General features: G+C 39.2%; 1 protein-coding gene across 4 annotated transcripts; it reads right to left on the bottom strand.

Annotated features, from left to right (window-relative positions):
* Nucleotides 1-144: 144 nt before the first annotated feature.
* tespa1 (thymocyte expressed, positive selection associated 1) lies at nucleotides 145-18,558 on the bottom strand. Of its 4 annotated transcripts, XM_036571130.1 has the most exons (12): nucleotides 18,305-18,558; nucleotides 17,634-17,808; nucleotides 10,184-10,226; nucleotides 9,288-9,328; nucleotides 7,546-7,602; nucleotides 6,014-6,053; nucleotides 5,868-5,921; nucleotides 5,667-5,762; nucleotides 4,529-4,737; nucleotides 3,066-4,222; nucleotides 1,335-1,422; nucleotides 145-871 (listed from the first exon to the last, which is right to left on the bottom strand). In XM_036571130.1, the coding sequence occupies exons 2-12, from the start codon at nucleotides 17,785-17,787 to the stop codon at nucleotides 771-773; spliced, it is 2,040 nt and encodes a 679-aa protein (XP_036427023.1). In that variant the 5' UTR covers nucleotides 17,788-17,808; nucleotides 18,305-18,558; the 3' UTR covers nucleotides 145-770. The 4 variants fall into 4 exon arrangements, with proteins under 4 accessions (XP_036427023.1, XP_036427024.1, XP_036427026.1 ...); XM_036571131.1 differs by lacking the exon at nucleotides 7,546-7,602; XM_036571133.1 differs by lacking the exons at nucleotides 17,634-17,808; nucleotides 18,305-18,558 and adding an exon at nucleotides 15,473-15,584 and having other exon boundaries at nucleotides 9,715-10,226.
* Between the last annotated feature and the right edge of the window lie 4,719 nt (nucleotides 18,559-23,277).

Here is a 23,277-nt window from a genome sequence, read left to right on the forward strand (position 1 = left end):
ATAAAGTGAGCACATTGTGGATTAAGTTAGATTTTTTCAATATGGGCATAAATAACTCATCTACCTCTAAGCAAGTATGTACCAATATGTAATGTGATTCTTTTAGAGCTGTGATTTGTCCATCAATAAATTTATACAGAGCTTAGAATAAAAGTGTTTTAATTCGATAAGAAGAAACTGTTTTCATGCTCATGTTTGTAATATACAGTCCCAACAACAATAATGCTGTTAAATATTGAAATTTACAAAAAGAAATTTGTGTTTTTGTGGTGGCATCCAAAACAAAAGCGTTGATGTGCTACTTGTTATTCGGCAATTGATATTAGCAATGATTTGCAAATAAATAATTTATTAAACCACAAATAAATATGTAAAACATCTGCAGTAGCGCAGACCCACAAGGTGCAAAGCATGTAGCGCAAGATCAAAGGCAGGCAAAGTCATGTCAACATACAGTGCGGAGTTACTGGAATACATTCAGGTAGCTCAGAACCAGGAGCTAATATCGTTCACTCGAGAAAAGGGAAAGGAATTTGATTACGCAAATTTCCTTGGTCAACTTTTGGCCCCATTGTTATATATGTCACGGCTTTTTGCCACAAAGAAAAATCAAAGGCCCACAGACGAAGTAACTTTAAATGACGCAGCAGTTGTGGTGGCCTTTTGTTCTGTCACATATGAGAAAGTTTACTCTCTGTAGACAAGCTAAACCCCAGATGAGCAGATAGGCAGGGGTGCACACACGGAAGGGTGACAGCAGAGTTCTGTCCTCAGCTGATCTCTCTGTTGTGGATAGAGAGAGAATGCTGCATGTCCTCTTCAGCATAGCCACTGCTGTCTGACTGGAAACTGTCCCCTCGCAAGGGCGAACCTGAAACAGTAGATTAATACACAGAAATCAGTCTAATTTATAACACTGAGTGTTTTTTTTTTCTTTTTCTTTTATTGTTAAGCAGGTTTCTGAGAATGCAGTGTGTTAACTTCAGAGGTTTCCTCATAACTTCCTGTAATATTAAATTTGCTGCCAGTGAGTGAGTGCTAACACTGACAGTATAGGATGTGCTCTTACTATGGGGTTAACACTTCTGTTTAACAACTGTTTTTTGTTTTAACCGCTCATTCTCAACTGGCCAGCATTTTCTGCTGAATTGATTACTGTAAATCCTGTGTGAAAAAAAAAAGTGAATTCTTTACGGAGCATGCAGAACGTAAGCTGTTTTTGCTTATCTGGGTTCCTTACATTTGCATATAAAAAACAGAACTAGTCTTAAATCTGTACTTTACAAAGTCTTTTGTGTGGGGGCGCGAGAAACCAGTTACACTCTATGACTCACATTTCTGTTCAGTTGCTGCTGTAACAGATAGTGTGTGTGCACTGCAGTGCTCTGCTGATATGTTCTCTTCCTCCCCCGCACTCTGCACCTATATGGAAGCAACATGTTGCTAATGGTTATTCAACACTCAGATAAAGCCAGCACACCGGCAAGCATTTCAGTAATACTGTCACAGTAATGCTCCTGATATGTTCACCATCGCAGATACAGTTTCACTAATTTGCCTTCTAGGCTCTGTGGAAACTACATGGGCTGCACGAAAAACTGACAAAATACAAGCTCAACACTGCGATATGCTTTGGTGAATCAATAAGCTGACATTGTTAAAGACGCACTTGCATTATTATTTTGTTCAATAACATGAATATCTATTTACTAAAGAGGAATAAGTTTAAAATGTCTGCATAATGTAATCATTTGGAGGGATACAGTGGTAGCGATGGAAACCAGGTCACAATGTCTACAACACAAATATAACCATTTTATGTACTATGCAAAATGACCAGTAAACTACTCTCCTATCATAAAATGATATCTCATATCAGACAATTTATTCAAATCCATTTCTTGCAATAACTTGGTGTGATGTAGCTTTTAGGCATTAGATGTCTCAGACGTCTGGTTCCCATCACCACCACTGTGAACAGTTCTAACTGGGTAAGGTTCTCTAGGACGAAGCATTTCACATCAAAGCACTCTGGAAGGGGCCCTTTACACCATTTAATTTAATTATGCTGAAATCTTGGTAGTTTCCTTATAAACCACTCACAGTGCAAGTCCTGTCTCTAATGATATTACTGTTGTAAAAAGCCAGTAAACGCAGAAATCATTAGGAAATAATATATTCTGCATCCCCCTCTCTAGCCAGGTTTCCATCCAGCTGTCAAATAACTGGAAACTGGTAAAAAAAAAAAAAAGCATTTATACAAATATGGTTGTCTTTCCATCAGGTCTGTATAAAAGAATAAAACTCTATAACACAGTCATTAAAACATTTCTAAAAAAAAAAATATGGAGTTTACAAATAAAACTAATGCTGAGCAGCTCCTCTGCTGTTTTGTTTAATTTTGTGGCTGTGGTGCAGAGAGACAGGACACAGTGGCTAAAAATTATCTCAGGAAATATCTATTAATCAACTACACCCATGTGACCTTATGTCTGCTTGTGCACCGTCATATCATTTCACCGTCATGTTCTTTGATAAGATAAAGGTATGCTTTAATTTATTCAGCAATTAACTGGTACCCGGCAACTCACTAAATATGTTTTGTAGCTACAGCCTGGCAAAAATGGAAAGATGTGATCAGTCATATAAATTTGATCTGCAAATTATTTTGAATAAATAGTTTAATCATAATTGATCACATTTGTTTTTATCTGCAGAAAAACTAACCACCTTAAGCAAGCATACGAACTACTGCAAATTTTGGTGATTATTACTCTGTATTTGCCGTTATCATCTGATGTCAAAATGTACATAGAAAATATAGGGATGGAAAGCTGGTAAAGACATGTCTGGTGCATTGTGTGAGTCATGGCTATTGAGCAGAGGGATGTGGTGAGGGCTGAAGAGGGAAGATGCATTATGCAACAGTCAAGAAGATTCAAGGATTCTCTGAAAGAACAATCTACAGGGAACATCTGTAACTCTGGGTTGCCTTTTCTCCAGTGATGAATAAACCGTAGTTAAATGTATATTCTGAGAGAAAAAAAACATAAGTAGCTACAAACCTCCTCCAGCTCAAAGGAGTTGGCCTGCTTGATCTGGCTGGTTAGGGGTTTGATGGGGCTCAGGTACCTCTGGTTGCCTAATGAAGTCAGATGAGGGGTGCTACCAGAGCACAGGGGAGATACAAAGTCTTCAGATGGTTCTCTTTTGAGGACGGTGGTGTTACCTTCCCATCCGGTGACCATGATCCTGCACGGTGACCTTTGTGAAATTCTGGGGCAGAGGGACACAGGGTCATCTTGTGGGACCTCTGAAGATCTCTGCACCAGATTGTCATCCTCAGTTGAGAAGCAAACCTGCGGTCGTGTATCTGTGACAGCTGGCTTGTCTTTGGGTTCAAGTGTTCCAGGACGTGAGGATTCACTGTGAATCCGAACATCAGGAGGTGAGCCTACTGCTGCCCCATTGTCCATTTGTGGACAACGATATGGTGCCTGATGCACGTACTCCACTACTTGAGGGCTAATGACATCATAGGTAATAATGGCAACTGTTGGCTTGTTATCAACAGGTTTGTTCAAGGTGGCAGAAAGCAAAGTGGAACAGGTGGAACCTTCACCTACGACTGTACCACTACTCGAGTCTTCAGTTTGCGTAGATTCCAGAGACGTAGATACACGCATAGGCTTAAACAAGCAGCCCTTTGCCCTAGGACCATCTCTCTGCCCTGACTGTGACCAACGTTGTATTCTCTCCTTGTGTGGATTGGTCACTTTCTCAGCAGTCTTCACTTCTGCAATCTGTATCGTATTTTTATCTCCTGCTCTCTGGGCCACGTTATCTGCCATATCCTGGAGCCATGCTCGTCTAGGGTGGTCACTGCCGCCTTCATTCTTTGCAGTCCCCAGTACCATTCCAACCACGTCTGGCAGGCTGTTCCTCTTGCGAGGGGAACTATTTGGAGAGGCAGAGTCTGAACCACGAGAGCCTGTGTATAAACACATCTTGGAGACTGTATCTTTAAGGCGCTCCACAGGAGAGCGCGGCTCGCTGCGAATGTTGCCGAAGAAGCGCTGTCCAATGCTCCTCTCTACAGTGGGTGAGGAGAAACTGAATTCGGGCGGGGCCAGCTTCTGAAGCGGCGTCCGTGACACGTGGGAATAGAGGGAGTAGAACGCATTGGCCATGGCTGTCAACACCTCCACCTGACGGAAACGACCTGCACAGAGCAAACCAAAAAGTCCCTTATTTATTTGTTCCTTATTACAAATAAACATATTACATTTCCTGCTCCTCAGTTTGCAATATAGCTGTGGGAACTGTAAAGTTTTCAGAATATTCAGTATTAATTATGTGACACACATGGTTTCCACAGCACATGACATGTTACACTACAGATGCACACTTACAATAACTGAGAATGCACTTATGTACATGTTTACTGTGGAAACAGTGCAATGATAAGACAACAGTCGTAGCCTTTGAAAATATATAGCAATTAAATTAATATCAATGCTGTTCTTACTTGCGAGTGAAAGGCTGGGGTCCTCCTCGCGTATGCGGCGGAGCTGGGACTCGAGGAACAGGCGGAAGTTGATACCTCTGAGCTTCGAGGGAAAAGTAAAGAAACGGGCCGGGATGCGAGCGGTGACCTGCGGCTCCTCACAACCAAACCCCAACTGATACAGAGTCTCTTCTGCATCCTCCGCACACATCTGCAGCACCTCAGACACACTAGCATGAGTGTGAGGTAGAGAGACATGGACAATGCATGAGAGCGCCCGGAATCGCTTTGCAGCATTGAGAGCAAAATCAAAAAGATGAGACAATAGCAAAGGCTATTAGTTTAACAAGGCCTGTTCTTGCAAAAGGGATATTAGGCCAATTGGCTGCTTGCCTAAACCACTAAGTGCCTTATGTTTTATGTATCCCTTTACTTCAAGTAAGATGGATAAAATATTTATAATATGTATATATTATATTTTTGGCATTTTTCTCCCTGAAATCCACTCAAAATACAATTTTGTGTGGCTTTATGTACCAAAACCAGTCATAAGTCATTTTTATTTGACCATTTTTCAACAATTATTCATCCCTTAGAATGTTTGTTTTTGTAACTGTGTCTTTAAGACTGATATATGTAAATAACCTATAGTCTGATCGGTTGCCCTGTGTTGGGCCTCATTCACAAAAGCTATTTGGGGTTGAAACACCCCTTATAACTTCAGTGTGAATGGGTGGGGCTAAACTACTGTAGGCAGATATATATTTAAAGAGTATTTTTCATGACATCACAAAAGCAATGAATTCAATGCTGACTCTTTTCCAGTTTATTTTCCACATATTAACTGGGGAATGAATGATAACTTTAACAAAATATTCATACTACATTGAAGGCTTTCATCTCAAAAAGATGAAAAATTTAGTTTTCCTTGATGTGGGGCCTTTAAGTGAAATATGTAAGTGAAAAGTGCTAAAAATCCTTAAACATATGTTGAGTTCTGACAGTTCACATGGTGATGTAAAAACACTTAAGTATAATCCTTGAGTAATCCTTAATTAAGTGCATCCCTTAGCTTACATAATGATATCCCTTACGTAATTAACTTCAGGTAATATTTAAGAGGTTTTATGCAAGCCCTGTTGATTTCGAGTTACCTTACCTGGAAGCAGTTTTACTGGTGGTGGACGAGAAGGCACTGGACGCCATGCTGTGACCCATGTTACACATTGGTAAGCTGAGCCTTTGCTGAGGAGTGCTGATGATACACAAACACATGGTATAGAAAGAGTGCAATAAATGACTGGGACTAAAAAAACTTTACAACTGGTGAAAGAAGCAGAGATGAGAAGTGTTTTGTAACCTTGTGTGGAAGTCTTTACGTGATTTAGGAGGAGGCAGGAGCATTGGGCAGTGCCTGCAGGGACAGGAGCCAGAAGTTATGAATATCTCTGTAATGAATCTTTCAGCCCTTAAGGGAAAGATTTCAACAGGAAGCAAACTTCTTACCCAAACTCTTCTTGATGTGATCCAACATCTAGTGCTGTAGCTATAAAACAATGACAGGATGTATCACAATTTGTTAAATTCTGCTCAAATTGCAACATTTATTCTAACAGAAATTCATTACAGTCACTGTCATTGGGTTTGGGGACACTTTTCAAAATGTTTCAATACACATGAGCATGTTTTCTTTGTTAGCTTGCGATAACTTCACATATTAAAGACTATTTAGGTTTATTCTGAGGAAAACGATATAACACATTATATATTTGTAACATAGGCCACATATTTCATGCTATTGTTGTGACATCAGCACTCAACCCTTCCAAGTGTTTAAACCACCTACAGGCCAAAAGAATTTGAATTAGTTGTGAACCATGGCAATTCGAGCTAGGCCTTCAGTTTTGGCCATAAATGTCAAAACACGGTCAAAAATGAGGAAAAAGACTTTTACAATAATGCTAATTTCTCAATGTCCCTGTGGGATTTTAGGGGCATGGTATCACTAATATAACAGCTATTTACATAAATATTTTTGCCGTTCTAGATAAAACACCAACATCTGAAGCTTGTAAAAGACAGTATATATTTTACCTTGTATCAGTTTTACAGCATAATAATCTGTCAGATGTTTTTAGATACGTTCAGAGGTTTAATACAACAAGCATGGGGATTCTATTAAATTACAATGAACTCAATATTACATTTTTTTTTTATTTCACAGAAATCATTAAGCCTTCTCTGAAGGCCTTGAATGCCCTGAGGATTCCCTGCTGGTTTTAATATGTACTACTAACCAACAAATCATCATAGACATCATCTTCATACCAAACACGATACTTTGATGAACATTATGAGTGTTGCAGGTATTTTTCTATACATAATTGAAAAGTACCAATGGTTAAATTTCAAATTTCAAAACACTGATTGGTCTTTTATAAATCTTCTACTTGCAAAAGCTTAATTCATTCACATTAGTGTGAGTGCATTCTATATGATACTCTGCCACTGTGTCCATCTGCTTGGGCAGGTATTTGTTTAGATTGCCTGATGCCTATCTGGTCTAGGTGTGTTGCTACGTGTTGCTAAGTCCTGAATGAGAGTGGGAGATGGCCCATATCCAGTCACAGGCTGTTGCTTTGTGTATAATCACTGCTATCACACAGTCACTGACAGAGACTCACTGACAAGTACAAGGATGTCACTCAAGGAAGAGGTTTTGCTTTTGATGTCACAATCAGGCCATTGTTGCCATTCCGTGATACAGCGCTAACAGAAACGAACTGATCAGCTACAGCAGGCGGCTAACAAGTTAAGACTTGTTGAAAAAATGTCACAGAGCAGGTGCTGGCCTAGGGAATTCAAGGGGAGGCTCAAGAGGAAAAAGACTGGCCTGCATGTTAGATTTACATGTGTTGCGTATATCGCCTGCGACACTGCCTTCCTGTTTGTAAAGATCCTAAAATACCCTCCATCTTACTTGCTCAGGCAAATACAAATCAGTCAACAGTTGCTATGGTATTGGCTTTTTTACCTACCTTCAGCCCCAAGGCTCAGGTCATCCTCAAAACTATTAGCAGCCTTCAGCAAAGATTCTGCAAAGAAGGATTTCCGAGCTTCATTTGCAAACCTTTCATTACCACAAGCTGATTATGATTATAAAATGTCTAAAAACCTGTTTATATAATGCACTTTGTACAGCTCCATTATGTAACACTGTATGTCGAAGGAGAAGCCTGTCTCATCACTGCTAACACTGAATAATATAATTACATTAGCGCTGCACAGTGCATTATTTATTAATCGTTACTGCAATAAGATTGTTATAACATTCACAGTGTATTTACTGTGTGCTGAGCCCATCCTGACTATAGATAGCACCAATCCAATACGAGGTACCAACATTAAGTCGATATCATTGTATTTTTATTGTTATCATGTTATGAGTTTACACAATAAACACACTGTTAAGGGCTGCAATGAAAAAACTACCTCACACTACATGTACGGTAAAATAAATAACGCAGTAATGGTTTCTGTGTGTATATATATATATATATATATATATATATATATATATATATATACATACATATTGGTTTTGCAGGACTATATTGAAAAAAAATCTACATATTTATTCATGTTTGTTGACTGACTGCAAACACAAATAAAAAAAGCTGTTTAGAGAATCCTGACTGGTTTTAGACTGAAGCACCTTGTGGAACCCACTCATGTTTTGTAGTTTACAAATCCTCCACAAGGGAGCACCATTAGGAGTCAAATAGCTTTTAATGCTTCATAAGAGCAGTGCTTCACATCACTGATACTGTGTGTAATTGTTCAGCGTTAAGGTCTTTACACACCAAGCATGATTTATTTGTGCAATTTATTCAGATAACAGTAAATTAAACTGAGCATGTGAGCATCTTGCACACCAAACATGATTCTTCCATGTGCAAAAATGTGACATTATTTTATTTGCCCTCTGTTCGTTTTTTGTGAACTTTCGTCTGCGACATGAACTCACTGACCAATCACAGTCGTTTCTGATGTTGGCATGGCAACAACCAAGATGATGAACTGGCTGCATATCTGCAACTAGAACTTTTTTTAAACGTCAGCAGGAACAGAATCTCCAAATGCAGTTCAAACTGGAGTTATATGTTGGCGCACAGCTTCTGAATGAAGTGATGAAGTTCTGACTTTTCCAAAATGTAGTGTGCCCACTGTCACCATATGCTTGTTCTGTGAGGAGCAACATATGTTTGCACTTGAAGACATTTGGCCCCTTTGTTTCGAGCTTCATCTCCTTTACGAAGATACCTTTCTCTTTTAGCTATTCTAAAGCTGCACAATGCCACAGAGACTCTGGCCTTTTTTTCACAGCACAAATAACTTGAAATGGTGAAATAATTTTAAAAAATCCTCTCATGTGTACAGTTTTGATGCGAAAAAATTGCAGCCAAATATTTAGCATTTTCGTGTGATTTATTCACACCGCTCTTAGTATGCACTGGCCTTTACAGTGCATTTACAGCATTCCACTATTTTTGTTTTGCACAATAGTGAATGGTGCTTTTATAATTTTGTTTTTTGCTATTGCTTAAAGTAGAGAATAGTTCAATTTCTGTTTACACAAAATACAGTCTGTACTTGGTGGCACATCCAGTCAGAGATACAACATTTGAATACATTTCATTACTTTATCAAACATTGAATTTTATGTTCATAGCATGCAGCCTTAAACTAGATAATGCTGCAACCAAATAACTGAACTTACCCACAGTGAGGTGACTAGGGTTCTCTTGGTTGGTTTCATTTCTGAAGATGTACATAAACATACGAGAGAGAGAGAGAGAGAGAGAGAGAGAGAGAGAGAGAGAGAGAGAGAGAGAGAGAGAGAGAAGAGAGAAGGACATAGCAAGAGTGAAAACACAGCAGTCACTTTTTATCACATCTGAATCAGTGTGGTTCGTGGGCGAACTGCAGGCATGCAGCAAGATGCTCTGATAAAAATACACACTCGCACACAAACCCCTCCGGACTGCAGATGAATCACAATACAGCATTTAATGGAAGTGGTAACATTCACAGAAGAAACTGTTAGTCCAGCATTTTAATCTATGTGCACCTATTCTTTAACATTAAGCAAGATGCTGGAAATGCTGGAGATGCTAGAGACCGTGAGAAATTTAACAGCATCTCACAGAAACAGGCTTCCCCACAACGGTGTGAAGAGCAGCTGAGAACTGCCACTACGCCAACGAGTCACAACACCTACAGGAACCGGTCAAGACAAAACAGGCAGATCAAACAGCACCACTACTGCACTTTTTCTGCTTCCTCCTATGCCTGTACAGCACAAACAAAAGGAAGTTTGGGAATAGAACGTTTCTAAAAATAGAGCAAAACTATTCTCTTTAATATGAAGTTTTATACTGTAAGCCTTGTGATACCATCAGTGAATTTGTTCTTGATCCTCTCCAAAGGTGCATGCATTTATTATTATTTTTATCATAACCTTTATCCGGATCTTCTCTTAGCAGTTTCCATTCCTTTGTTTTTTATTGCCTTGCAACTGACAAACACTATGTTCAACCACAGTGTGGTACTTGCTTTGCTGCTGACGTAGACGACTGTCTGCTCTCCCCTACAAGCTCATGCACACACACTTACCCACAGCCTTGGAGCCAGGTTTCAATCTTTCCTGTAGAGCATCCTGTGGAAAATACATTCAAGTGTTAGCACTCAATACATCTGTGCATGTATGAGTTAGATAGAAAACTGTGCTTGCTCTTTTACTGTTTTTGCACCTACCAGATTTTCCATTCTCATTTTTCTGCTTATAGTCTGTTTAAACAAGTTGTCTACGCAGTCAGAAAGTACTGTGCAGGTAAATGTTTGTCCCAAGGTAAAAACTAGTGCATTCTGAGTAATTTTGATCATCAACTACCCGTAAGAGTTCATGAACAGACATGCAGTTAACTGTAAATAAGGAACAAAACAACACTAAATATAAAAAAAAATGTATTATAGCTGAACTCAATGTACAGCTGTGGCATATATTTTAGATGACGGCACTGGTGTTGAACAAAATGTAGCATCACACAGAGGAATGTGTTTCAAAACACGTTTTATTATTCAAAAGTAGCCACGGGAAAACGGTATGCTTTTCGAGTCAGATAAGTAAAGTTAGCAGAACGGAGGCTGCCTCAGATGAGCTAATGAGCTAAAACTACAGGCAACCAGTACAACACTGGATGTTGATGGAGACTCATCATTTTCTGTATGTGCTTCTAAATCTATTTTAACTATTTTTTTTCTGGACATAGTTAACATCAAGCTTATGGAGTGGAATTAGTGCCAATTTAAATGCAATCACTACTGTGGAAAAACAGTGCACATATGACACTACTTTTCCAGAGTGACAAGCAGAATACATGCAAATCCTCTACTACATCATTTTCATGTCTCTTGAGCTCTTAACTGAAAAACACTGCATGAGGATTTGCATTTTAAAAACAAAATTCTTAATTCATGTCAGAATTGGAATTGCCATGTTTGGCATTCCCAGCAATGCCGATCTGTTTTCTTCTAGAATTTTACTGCACTGAAATCTCCCGGTGCCCCCCAAATCTCACTATTATTAGAAGACAGTTGGACAAAATTAAATTGACAGTTAGAGAAAATTAAATTCACCCTTCAGGGATCAGTAATAAAGTTTTATAATACTTGACAGGCGCTTCTGTCATATTTTGACAATCTGGAAACCTGCAGACACAGAGATGTAGTCTTACAGCTTTACACTGGATGTATATCATATAACAGAGTTTTAAATCAAATTCATCAGGTACGTGTTATTATGATCCCATAATCTGCAGTCAACATAGCACCATGATGTAATGGTGTGAAGAGCAACTGCTTAAGAGGTTTAGTCAGGTTGGGCCAGGGTAAAGCAGAGACTCCTAGCTGAAAAACATGGTGGATCTGTATTTTGTTTCTAGTCTGATGCATTCCTTGTTCTTCTCAATAAATAAAAGCTGCTGCAAAAGAACTGAATACACCCTAATTTGAAATGTAATGAAGGCATAGCTATGCTGCTTTCCACTGTGCAGTACTTAAAACAACGTTAAATCAATGTAATGGATCTTTTGCTTTTCACTTTGGCTAGTTTTCCGCAGGTTACTGTTTAAATGCAATCTCCTATTTGCATTGCATTTCACTGTTTTGGTTCCATTTGAATGGGGCAAACATGTTTAAAGGAGGTAAAGTGAAGTGATGACAATGTCTATAGAGGTTTTGCTTTTCATTTTGGCACATATCCCGCATCACCTATGGAAAAGTAATGTGATGTGTGCATTGTATTTCACTGTTACGACTGCATTTCAATGAGGAAAATCCATTTGAAGCACTGCACAGTGGAAAGCAACAGCCGTGTCTTCAATACATTTCAAAGTGGATTGTATTCAATTCTGACAAGAATTCAGCATTTCATTTTTGTAAAACGCAAATCCTTATGCCTTGTTTTTCAGTCAAGGGGTCAAGCAACATGAAAATAATGTCATAGAGGGTTTGTTTTCCATTTTGGATTTTATTCTGAATGTCACAAACTTTGTATATTTACCCTGGAAGGTACAATATGGTCCTTAAGATCCAACTGTGTACCTTAAATGAGCTTTAAGGGTGCACTTCATCAATTTTCCAAGGGCAAAAGGGTGTATTTGTCTTTTCATACCTTTTTAAGCAGAAAAATTAAATAAAAAAACTAGTCAGTGAGTTAAAAGATGCTTAAAATAAATGCCAGTGGATTATAGTACATTTACATTCCATAATATTTATGTTTCATGAAAAAAGTGCTAAATCTGTACCCCTGAGGGTCCCAGTCCCTGACAGCATTTGTATCCTGAAAGGCGTAATTTCTTCTGAAAGTGTAAAACAGCAACACATCCTTCTTGGTTAGACGTAGATTAGAGTAATTCAAATAATACTGCTATTAGCCAGCTGCTCTCAATAGCAGCCATCTGTCCACACTGCTCCTACAGCAAACACCAGCAAATATTTTCCTTAATCAAACTATTGGGAAACAATTTGACACTGTGCCTTCTGATAAAAGCATGGATGACATGTTTACTGTGGCCATCCATAGTATTAGGAGTGGGCAATATGATGACATGTATTGTTATTGTGTATTAAATTATGTCACTTCTGCCTTTGCATACTTTTGCACTTTCATTTTATTTGACAGAATCATGAAGTTTCTATCAGCACTCTGTGTAATTAAGATGTTATACAACCTACTGTAATGTTTTTCCTTGTTCAGCATTCTTCAAGATAACTGCCTCTAAGCAAACTACCCTGACATGATATAAGTTCAGTCACAGAAGTGCCACTAAACATGGCACAGAAATGGAACAACATATTAAGCCAAAATCAGCAGAAAATAATGGGTCAGATATTGAAGGAAACAAAAATCGAATGTAATCTGAACCAGTAACAAATCTATCCTGAAATATCTGGGGATAGGACAAAATGGGCATTGTGGGCCAGTGCTGACACACGGTACTTTTTTATCTGCCAGTATAATTGGCAATACATAAACATTTATAAAATGTAGAAATTGGGACTCGCTGGACTAACATTACATCGAGATATAACATTTATTTATAGAGAGCTATAAATGCAGTAAAATTGATAAAATACAGATTATTTTAGCGCAGTAACCCAGGGTCACCTAAACATTCTGCTCTTCTAGGGTACAATAAATACGTCACCACATATCTGTTAGAAATATCAGTCAAATTTAAGCATCTGTCCGATGCAGATGTATATATCTGCCAATATGATATAAAGTCATGCACACTAACACTGTGCAGCGTGATGTTCTTGGCTGTGTGTTTCTTCCTGTGGTGTAGTAGGGCGTGTGACTGGTTTTAGCATGATAGCACACTTTTAGATACTCTCATGTGAAGTCATCTTAGTTAAAGTGCTTGAACTAAACACAGCTCATTTTATAGCTTAGCAGATCTTAAGAAGATAAAATATGGGAGTTGTAGTTGCTTTGGCCAGTACTCAAACTTCCAAAAGTGTTATCAGTATCAGAAAAGAAGTAGTATCATGGCATATCTACATACAGTACAGTGTTCACTTGCATAAAACATCTTAAGTGAATTTTGGCCTTACGTCTTCCCTTTCCCTAAGTGAGCTGTGTAAAACCTCTTCAGGGAAATGTTTAGATGAAAAGTGAAAAAAATCCACAATTGCAAATTGAGTTTCAGACCCTCAGTTTAAGCTTCAGCACTTACATTTCTGACACTTGCAATGTTAAAATATGAACGTATAACTTTAAATTTATCTCTTAAGCATCTAACTTAAGATAAATACTTAAGATAAATGTTTTACGCAAGAGGTCACAGATCTGCATAATGCAGGACATGTAGCCTCATTCTATCAAGATGAAAGTTCCCGGGTACTTTTGCTATCTGGCATATGACTAATACACTGTGACAGTGTTATCTAGAAAAAAATGTGAACTGACAACATTAACATCACACTTCTGGTTTAGCACTGTCCCTCTAATATTTCCGCCATTTAGCACAGCTTGTAACTAAAATGCTTGAATCAGCAACAAAGTTCACTCCTTTCTTATGAGATGGATAGAACATGTAAGTTTCTGTTCATTTGCATTCTATGGCAGGCCATGCTATTTGCTTTCAGGTCTCCAATGTAGTGCAATGGGCTATGCTTTTGCTCCTGTATCAGGAAATCATGAGTTCAAATCCCATCAACACCATAGCCATTTGCAGCTAGTAGTCCAAGTGTGGGAAACACCACCTCTTCCTGAGCCTCATGGCACCGTGCAACGTTCACACCCAACAGGGAAGTTGTTGTAATGGCCTGGTTTTTGTACTAATGGTTTGGAGTGGTGGGTCACTTCTGACAGTGGTGGTTTAAAGGTGGCTGAGACGTGGCCCTGTAATGGCAGTGAACAGGCTGGGTTCTGGCAACTTCCACATCTTCCTGTGGGCCACATCTAAGTGCTGGATGTGGCCCAGATTTGGGCCATATCAAATGTGCTATCTGGGGTGAGCTCCATTTTGCAGTGCTGATGTGAGATGTGATTAACTGTGATTAAGATTAGAATCGACAGATTAATAGTTTTCATATTGAAATAGCATTTTTTTTTAATTGCAAGAGCAAGAGAAATGTAACCAAATAACACACAGCTTATGAACTTCCTGCAGATGAGTTAGACCAATCAGAGGCATCCAAACACCCACATGATTTGTTTGTGATCTCTGTTCTCTCAAATGATCCCTATCATGAAGAGTCTAGATTTTTCTGATTGAATGAATAAATAAATAAATATCTATTAGTGTTTAAACTCAGTGACTCTGAACCAATGACATTCTAAACATGACAACACAACCACAACTAACTGGCAGGCTGACACACTACGTTTAGTGGTCAAGCCTCAAGCCAGAAGAAGCGGATGTTCCAATCTTCTTGGCCAAAAAAACAGGCTTGGACCTCAATTTATAGAAAATAATCATAATTTGAATTGCAGTCACAAAATTGGTCAGAACAATCAGTATTAAATATTTTGCCCAAATCGTCCGTCCCTAATTAACATAGGCTATTTCACTATGTCCTCTGTCTGGATGTGCAGGAAGTACAAAGCAGGAAAACAAATATTTTGTCAGTAAACTTTCAGTCTCTGTTCTTTTTTGGCACTTGGCCCAGCACTTTTACGGGCTAGCAGTTAATAATATTGTAGTTGTTTGGGTCAGTGTGGTCCTATTCTATGCCACAAGTTGTTGCCATCACTGTTACTGTTGGTGAGTAAATGTAAAGAGCCGACATTCTGGCTTTCCGAATCTCAGGTGTTCTGTTTGTGATGTGTATATCGTAGAAAATATTATTGTGATGAGGACAAATATGCATTGTGCATCCGTATAACACACTCACAACAAATCAGGAAGGACTTGTCAATTAGCTGATTAGTCAGACATGTTAGACCAGTTGTTGTGCAAGCTTCAGCATTGGCCCTGTCCCAAATGGCACGCATATGGGCTTCTGGTCCTCATGTGTCCGTTCCTGTGATGAATACAAGGCCGTAATGTTTTCAGTTTCTCACAACATTCAAAGGGGTGTTCACTCTTAGGATGGGCTTTGGTGAAGCCCACATCAATTATGACTTAGCAGCGGCCTTTTACTCAAAATTCTCTGTGATACAGGCTAGGATCTTTCATAGCGGATGGGTTTGTTTATAGCTGCATGACCAACATGGCAGAGAAGAAGATACTGCAGTGTGAAGATACTGAGAAGAAGATACTGCAGTGTGAAGATACTGAGAAGAAGATACTGCAGTGTGAAGACACTGAGAAGATATTGAGGTGTGAAGATGCTGAAGTGTCTTTAAAGGACCTGGAAACAGTTGTAAATGCTTTTATTTGCTTCTCCAATTGAATACTGCAACTTGCTGTACTTTGGAATTTGTCAGCTGAGCCTGTCACGTCTACAGCTGGTCCAAAATGCAGCTGCGAGGCTCCTGACCGGTACCAAGAAAAGGGAGAGTATTACCTTTGTACTTGCGTCACTTCACTGGTTACCAGTAAAATACAGAGTTGAATTTAACACCCTGGAGTCTAAGGCCATTTTCTCACTGTGTGTATATCTTATTAAATTTGCCTTTAAAGGCACTTGCACATAACATGATAACCATATGTTTCATCTAAAAATGCTCTGTTATCTTCGTTGCAACTTTCCAAAACTGCTGCAGCAACTTCAGCAGCTGTAAAGTTTTTGCACGCCACTTCACGTGTCTCCAATGTCAACTGAATAAAGAATGAAGGGTTTCCATTGTGATGTGTAAGTCCTTAGTGATTTCCTGAGTGTCCATTGGTCAGTTTTAAATAAAATGTGGACGATTTGATCAAATCGTTAATTTAAATAAGGGCAATTATTATGCAAATTATCACTCTTTTATTCTTTCGCTGACCTTCACGTGCCATGTATTTTTTTTTTATTGCTTTGTTTTTATTTAACCATTCTCACTGTGCAATCATTCTAATCAAATTACTTACAATTAGATTAAATTATGTTTTCGTGTTGTTCAAAAATGTATGCCACAGAGGTTACACTAATATAGGTTATACAAGATTATAACAAAGAAAAAAATTATACAGTCATACGCAAAAAGTTAGCTTGTCCAGAAAAATGGGTGTCAACGTAGCAGCTTGGCAATATTTTGGTTTCCAACCAAATGAATGTGGAGAACCACTAGATGTTAACAGTGTTCCATGCCATCTGTGTTGCATATAGTTATGAATACAAATTAATGATATTAGAAGCTAGTCCACCTGGTAGCTGTATGGCAAATATATTTCCATCAGGGAAATGTGAGCTATAGGTTTATGCTTTGTATCACTTACAGATGGTATCAAAGTTTTACCATTTATCACGACAAAGTTTTAGACGATAATCATTTGCCTGAATTTACGTTATTGTCCAGGTTTAGTGAATAAAGGTGTCAGTTCAGCTACAGAACCTGCTATTTCAGTAACCATGCCACGGTGCAGCCTACTGCCTAATCCTCTAGCCAGCAGCACACCTTTCAGAAATAGCTGCCCCTACAAAGAGGGAAACCCAAACCCATTCTTTGCACAGAAATGGATTAACTGAATGAAAATATGCACCGAAGCTGTTTAAATCTCATAAGAAATGTGTGAAAATATGTGTCCAGGAATGGAATTCCTTTTTCCTGGACAGACGGCCAAAATCCAGGACGGCCAGCAACCCATATCTATGGAGCCCTGCTGGTGACATATTGTATAAATAATAAATCGTGGCCACACCTTAGTAAAGCATGGGAACGAGATAATTAAGTCGTGGTCACGACTTAGTAAAGCATTTGTATGAGATAATTAAGCTTTGGCCACAGCTTAATAAGGCATGATCTTGTTCCCATGCCTTACTAAGTCATGGCCATGACTTAATTATCTCGTTCCCACACCTTACGAAGTTGTGGCCAGGTATTATTTTTATTTATACAGGATGTCACCAGCAGGGCTCCATACATATCTCATCCATTTTACTGTCATAACGTTCCTACTAACTTGCCACCTACCCTCCACGAAGACCTCGTCCTGCATTGAGAGGTTTTGCGGCGGCGGGGTGATTGTGGGGTTGGTGCTCTGGGGCTCTGTGTCCGCCAGGGGGAGCCAGCGACGGCTGCTGGTCGCCCACGCCTGCCTCCTGCCAACCGAAGACGGGCTCTCCATTGCCGTGAACCAAAAAGACACCTAGAGAAAAGACAATGATGTCCATGAGCTCTTGAGTTGGTAGCTCTCTGTTCCTCCACCACTCTGGAACAGAGACAGACACTCGAACCCTGAAAGCAGGCCAGTCTAAGAGGAAATGCTTCACAAGTTTGGACCATTTCAGCCCCTCGTTCGCACCCTTGTTTAAGTAAACCTGAAGTGAAGCTTTAACGCCTGAATTCGTTCGTTACAGACGACCGTCAAGGTGCGCCCTCCGCTGCACGAGGGCGAGTGACACCGATACAAAGCAGCAGCAGCAGCAGCAGCATTCTTCCCCACAACTTCCCTTCACTGCAACTCCAGCAGTTTAGCACTTAACAGACCAAACAGATATTCTTCCTATCGCCACACAGACTGTGTTTGGTAAGAAAGTCCACACAGGCGCACGTTCGCCCGCCGAGCTGTTTACACCGCCTAAGTTTTAGTGTCGGTGCCAATGGTGGAGATTTCCGTCTGTCAGGTAGCAGAACCGACTTACCTCTCTTCACAAGCGCGCTCCTAACACAGCACCATCACACTTCACCGCGCTGGTGTCTGACCCTCAGGACACGGAGGCATATTCCAGCTTCCAGCTCCCGCACAGCAGCGAAAACAAGAACTCGGGGAGCCCCATTTGAACCATCGCTGCTCCGCCGACGCAACTTTCGCGCTGCTTTTACTGACAGTTTTGCCTCGTGACGCGCGATAAATGACGGAAGCGGTGAGAGGAAGAAGCGCTGCTGTGTTTGAACGGCAGAGCTTCTGCAGAAACTAAAAGGAAAGCTGGCTGCTGATTCGCGGGACTCACCCAGCTGAGCCAAACACCTTACCCCCCGCAAGAGACCCCGAGAAACCACTGTAAACAACGGCTATAGTCAAGATTGAGTAATTTAGTGCGCTGGACACGATATTTAATGCCTGAGGTATTATCATGAAACAGCACTAACACTGAGACCCAGCCTGAAACAATACAAAGGCTCAAGCTCTGTTTTTACATATATGAACAATGATATCTGGTTAATTAAGTAAACATAAATAATCTAATATGTACGTATATAATACCTTACTTATCTCCAAATTTTACTCTATTGTAGTAATGACAGTATTTACTGTATGTGTATGTATGTATACACACACATATACACACACAAACACCTACTCATATTTTCTGAAATCCTTCTGGGTCACGGGGGAGTACTGGAGCCTATCCCAGCAGTCACTGGACATAAGGCAGGAAACACCCTACAGGTCACCAGTCCATCACAGGGCAGACACTCAGACAGATACATTCACATGCATGCCCAGTTGGCCTTACTGCATGTCTTTGGAGTAAACCCACGCAGACATGTGGAGAACATGCAAACTCCACACAGAAGGGACCCTGGTCGCCCAGCCAGGGAATCGAAACAAGGCTCTTCTTGCTGTGAGGTGACACTACATTTGTCTATCGATGTATTTTATATGTATATATATATATATATATATATAATTACACTAATATTTGAATAGCTACAAATGACATTAATACAATAAACAGTGATGTCACTTACATCAATGTGTTTATTTAACTACTCAAGGAAGCCCACTATAATTTGTAGTTATCATCCAACACTGGTTTGCCTAATCAGTACTTCATTATGTTAAATCAGGTGTGCTGGTGATGGTACTTATCAAATCCATGTGATGACAGGGGGCCAAACCTGTGTTCTTCACACTAGCTCACATGATATCATCATGTTTTTGAAAAACATTGTTGTTAACTTTTACTGTGTTTGTTTATTTGCATTTATTTTTTAAATAATATGCTTGTATGCTTGACTTTTGCACAGTACTATATATAATACAAAATATAGTATTTCACAATTTGATCTTATTCCTGCAACACACTCACAGCTATTTTGAGTTTTTGTTTGAAAGGAAGATAAATATCAGTAATAAGAAACAGTTACGTAGACGCTGCGGATAATGAGAATTAGGATATGATATGCCAAAAAAAAATTATAAAAACTGAAACATGAAGAATTTATCTTTTTTTCTGTATCATATATAGCGGATCTACTACATTATACAAATAATGTTTATCTGCATGATGTCTATGACACTCAAATATGTCTGGTCATGGTTTAAGGATGTTTTGTGAAAATGACCCAAATAGCCTACAATAACTGCTACCTGTAAACGCCTCTTCTAGCCTGTTGTTTCAATGGCTTTAAACAAGGAATTGTTCCAGACATTTTTTTGAACAGTGAGTGATGATGAGCCTGGGTCAGAGATGACAGTATCATTAGTATTACCTTGACAACCAAATGCGTTTAAGCACAGTAGATGGTACAGTGTGTTGTATTATATGCCTCATTTACCTGTTACATCCACTGAAGGGATTTTACCCGCATGTATTTGAAAATCCTCCTGATAATGCACACGCTCAGCGGCTCCTGTGTGGAGAAGGAAAGGCATGTCTTGTTTGAACAGTACTGACAGTACATTTAAAGCTCATCTGTTGACATTTAAAACCTTGATAAAGATGTAAATCCTCTTTTGTTTGCATCAGGGTTATAATATGATACACTGAATGTGTGGCTGCGGATTGTGTAATATGACAATTAGGCTAAATGTATTTGTGGAGTTCCTCAGGCAGAATAGGATAACTTTTGACTCCATGGTTTGCAAATAGTAAAAGCAGAAATCTGTCTTTGGCTGGTGGATTTAGAGCTCAGCCCATTAAAGGGCACATATCATGGAAAACCTCACTTTATTCTAAATAAAAGAGCCAACTGTAGTATGTAAACATTTCAAAACACATGATTCACTCCTTATAAGTCCATCGGTAGAAACTTAGCTGCAAAACAGCCTGTTTGGAGTTCTTTGTCGGTTGGTATTTTTGACTGCTTCAGGGCTTTCCCGCCAAATTGGGCTAGTTTGAAAATGCTGTCATGGGAGAAAATTATAGAGTTTCAGCTTAAGGTGGACAGCTTGTGAAGCTTTTTGCTGGACCTGACAGACCTGCCTGCCATAGGGAATGCTAAAACCATTGTCAGTTTGACCCACCAACTCGCCAACTGACAGTAGCCCAGTGTCACCTAAACTTTCTGCTTTTCTGCAGTACAGTAAATACCTCATCAAACAGCGATTAAAAATGTTAGTCAATGTTAAACCTCTGTCCATCGCTGACAAATTTTGTAGTAGTTTTCTGCCGATATGAATCTATTATCACTGTGTACTATTAATGTCCTTTTTCTAATGTTTTAAAACCTTATTTGCTGGGCTACAACACTTCCCCAAATCTATTTTATTGTTGAAAATTTGTTTGTATAATTTGTTATTTGTAATTCTTCTGGTTCTACAAAGTCAACATGGCCTTCTCTCATGCAGTAAAATTAGCAGTGATACCCTTAGCTACTTCAGTTTCACTCTAGGTCAGTGCTTCTTAATCCTGCTCCTGATGAGCCATTTTCCTGCACAGTTTCAGTTATTTCCCGCCCCAACACACCCAGTAAAACTCATGATTGCCTGACAGTGTAGGTCTAAGAACTCTGGATGATATCCAGCAACGTCAGTCATTTAGCTTCAGTGAGAAAATCGCTAGAAGGCATTACCAATCGGGGCAGGATATTTGTATGACTATCTGTGTCATGCAGTACGTCACTGCGCAAACTTTGTTGGCTACATTCTCAATGAGATACCCACTGTACTTCACACCACCTTTTGTAGTCATGTGGCAACAGGTACACTCATAACTCATGCTTTATTTTTTGATTATACAGGACAGGATTATTCCAGGACACTGGCAACCCTCACAAATGTTATGGTAAACAACATCACTGTAGCTATGTGTTCAAATACTCTTACCAGGCTATTTCAGGAGCAAAACACCTGGATCAGTTCTTTTTTAAGAAAACCAAAAGGGCAACTTTCACCCTCATTGCTTATTCCCAACTGTTTAATCTGGAGCACAATCTTGATTAGGCTCATTATATACAGTACTGTTCAAATGTCAGTACTGTTCAAATGTCAGACACCACCCTCCATTTATTTAATTTCCAGTCAAAACACCATTAGACAGCCTCAACAACTAAATATAAATCTTTTCAGTATTTAATGTGTCCACTCCACCTTCATTAAAGCTTTCATTTTTTTCAGGAGACTCGCTTTCAGTTTTTTTCAAAGAAATCTGCAGGGATATTTTTACACACCTTCAAAGTTCAGTCTTAGAAGTTGGTTGCATTTTCTGCTTCTCACAATCCAAGTAATCCCAAACACATTCAACAATGTCAAGGTCTGGGCTTTTCTGACCACAAGATGTAATTAACCCGATCATTTCAAATGCAAATAAAACACAATAATCAGGGTAGCCTGTCAAATTTCACTTGACTGTGCGATCATGCAAAAAATCCTAATTTTTTTCTTTGTAGCCATTTAACCATGGTGGATGAATTCCACATGATCAACAGCAAAAATGTACATTGACTGGCACTGAAAGTTAAACATATCAAGCTAGCTATGTTGGTCATGCATTTTGTCAGCCTGATCACTGAGCTCAACCTTAACATTTAAATATTTTTGATGTTTTATTTTTGCAAATAATTATCATAGTCTTAACATTTCTCATGTTTAAAATGATTGGTTTGGTTTAATGTCTACATAATTTAATGAAGATATGCCTTTAAAAAATAAACAAAGATGACTGCCAGTGCCACCCCCCCCGCAGTACTACCCCAGCCCACTGGGGGGCCCCTGGCCCACAGTTTGAAAACTGAAGGGGCACTTTCTGAAGGGGACACTTTTGGTGGTCTACCAGGCCTTGCATGGTTGTTACGAGACCCATTTTCTCTGTATTTTTAATAAGGAGTGGTCTCTGATTTTTGCACAGTACTGTATGTACTGACACAACTGAGCACCCATGACTCACAGAAAGATGCACTTTCTTAACAGCGCAGCTCTCCACCACACACACAGCCCTGGCATCTATTTATTTCCCTCTTATTCATTATGCAACTCATCCATGGTAACCGTTTTCAAAAGGGTCCTTCACAACCTGCAGCGTGATGTGTTCATTACTCCAATGTCTTAAACGACCAAAAGAATTCCATTCAAATAATGTAATAATGTATATATAATAATGTATTTTCATATGGCTTTCCTGTTTTTCTTATTGACTTATTTATTTATTTAGATCCTAGTTCCGCCACTGAACATGGCATTTGGGCTGTACTGGCATTCCAGAATGATAATAGCTGCTCTCAAGACAAAAGGAAACCTAACTCCTCTCTGAAGACAGAAAGGAACCCAACGTCTCATTACCTCATTTTATTCAGCTGTTCCTCAGTGAGTCCATTGTTTTGTCTGTCCGTCTAAGCACATTCAGTTCATAGGTATGTAATTTTACTGAGTGAGGGTACGTGTATCATATATGTATATATATATGTGTGTGTGTGTGTAAATATATATATATATATATATATATATATATGT

The sequence above is a fragment of the Colossoma macropomum genome, unplaced genomic scaffold (genome assembly GCF_904425465.1).
Source record: "Colossoma macropomum unplaced genomic scaffold, Colossoma_macropomum, whole genome shotgun sequence".
NCBI classification, from domain to species: domain Eukaryota; kingdom Metazoa; phylum Chordata; class Actinopteri; order Characiformes; family Serrasalmidae; genus Colossoma; species Colossoma macropomum.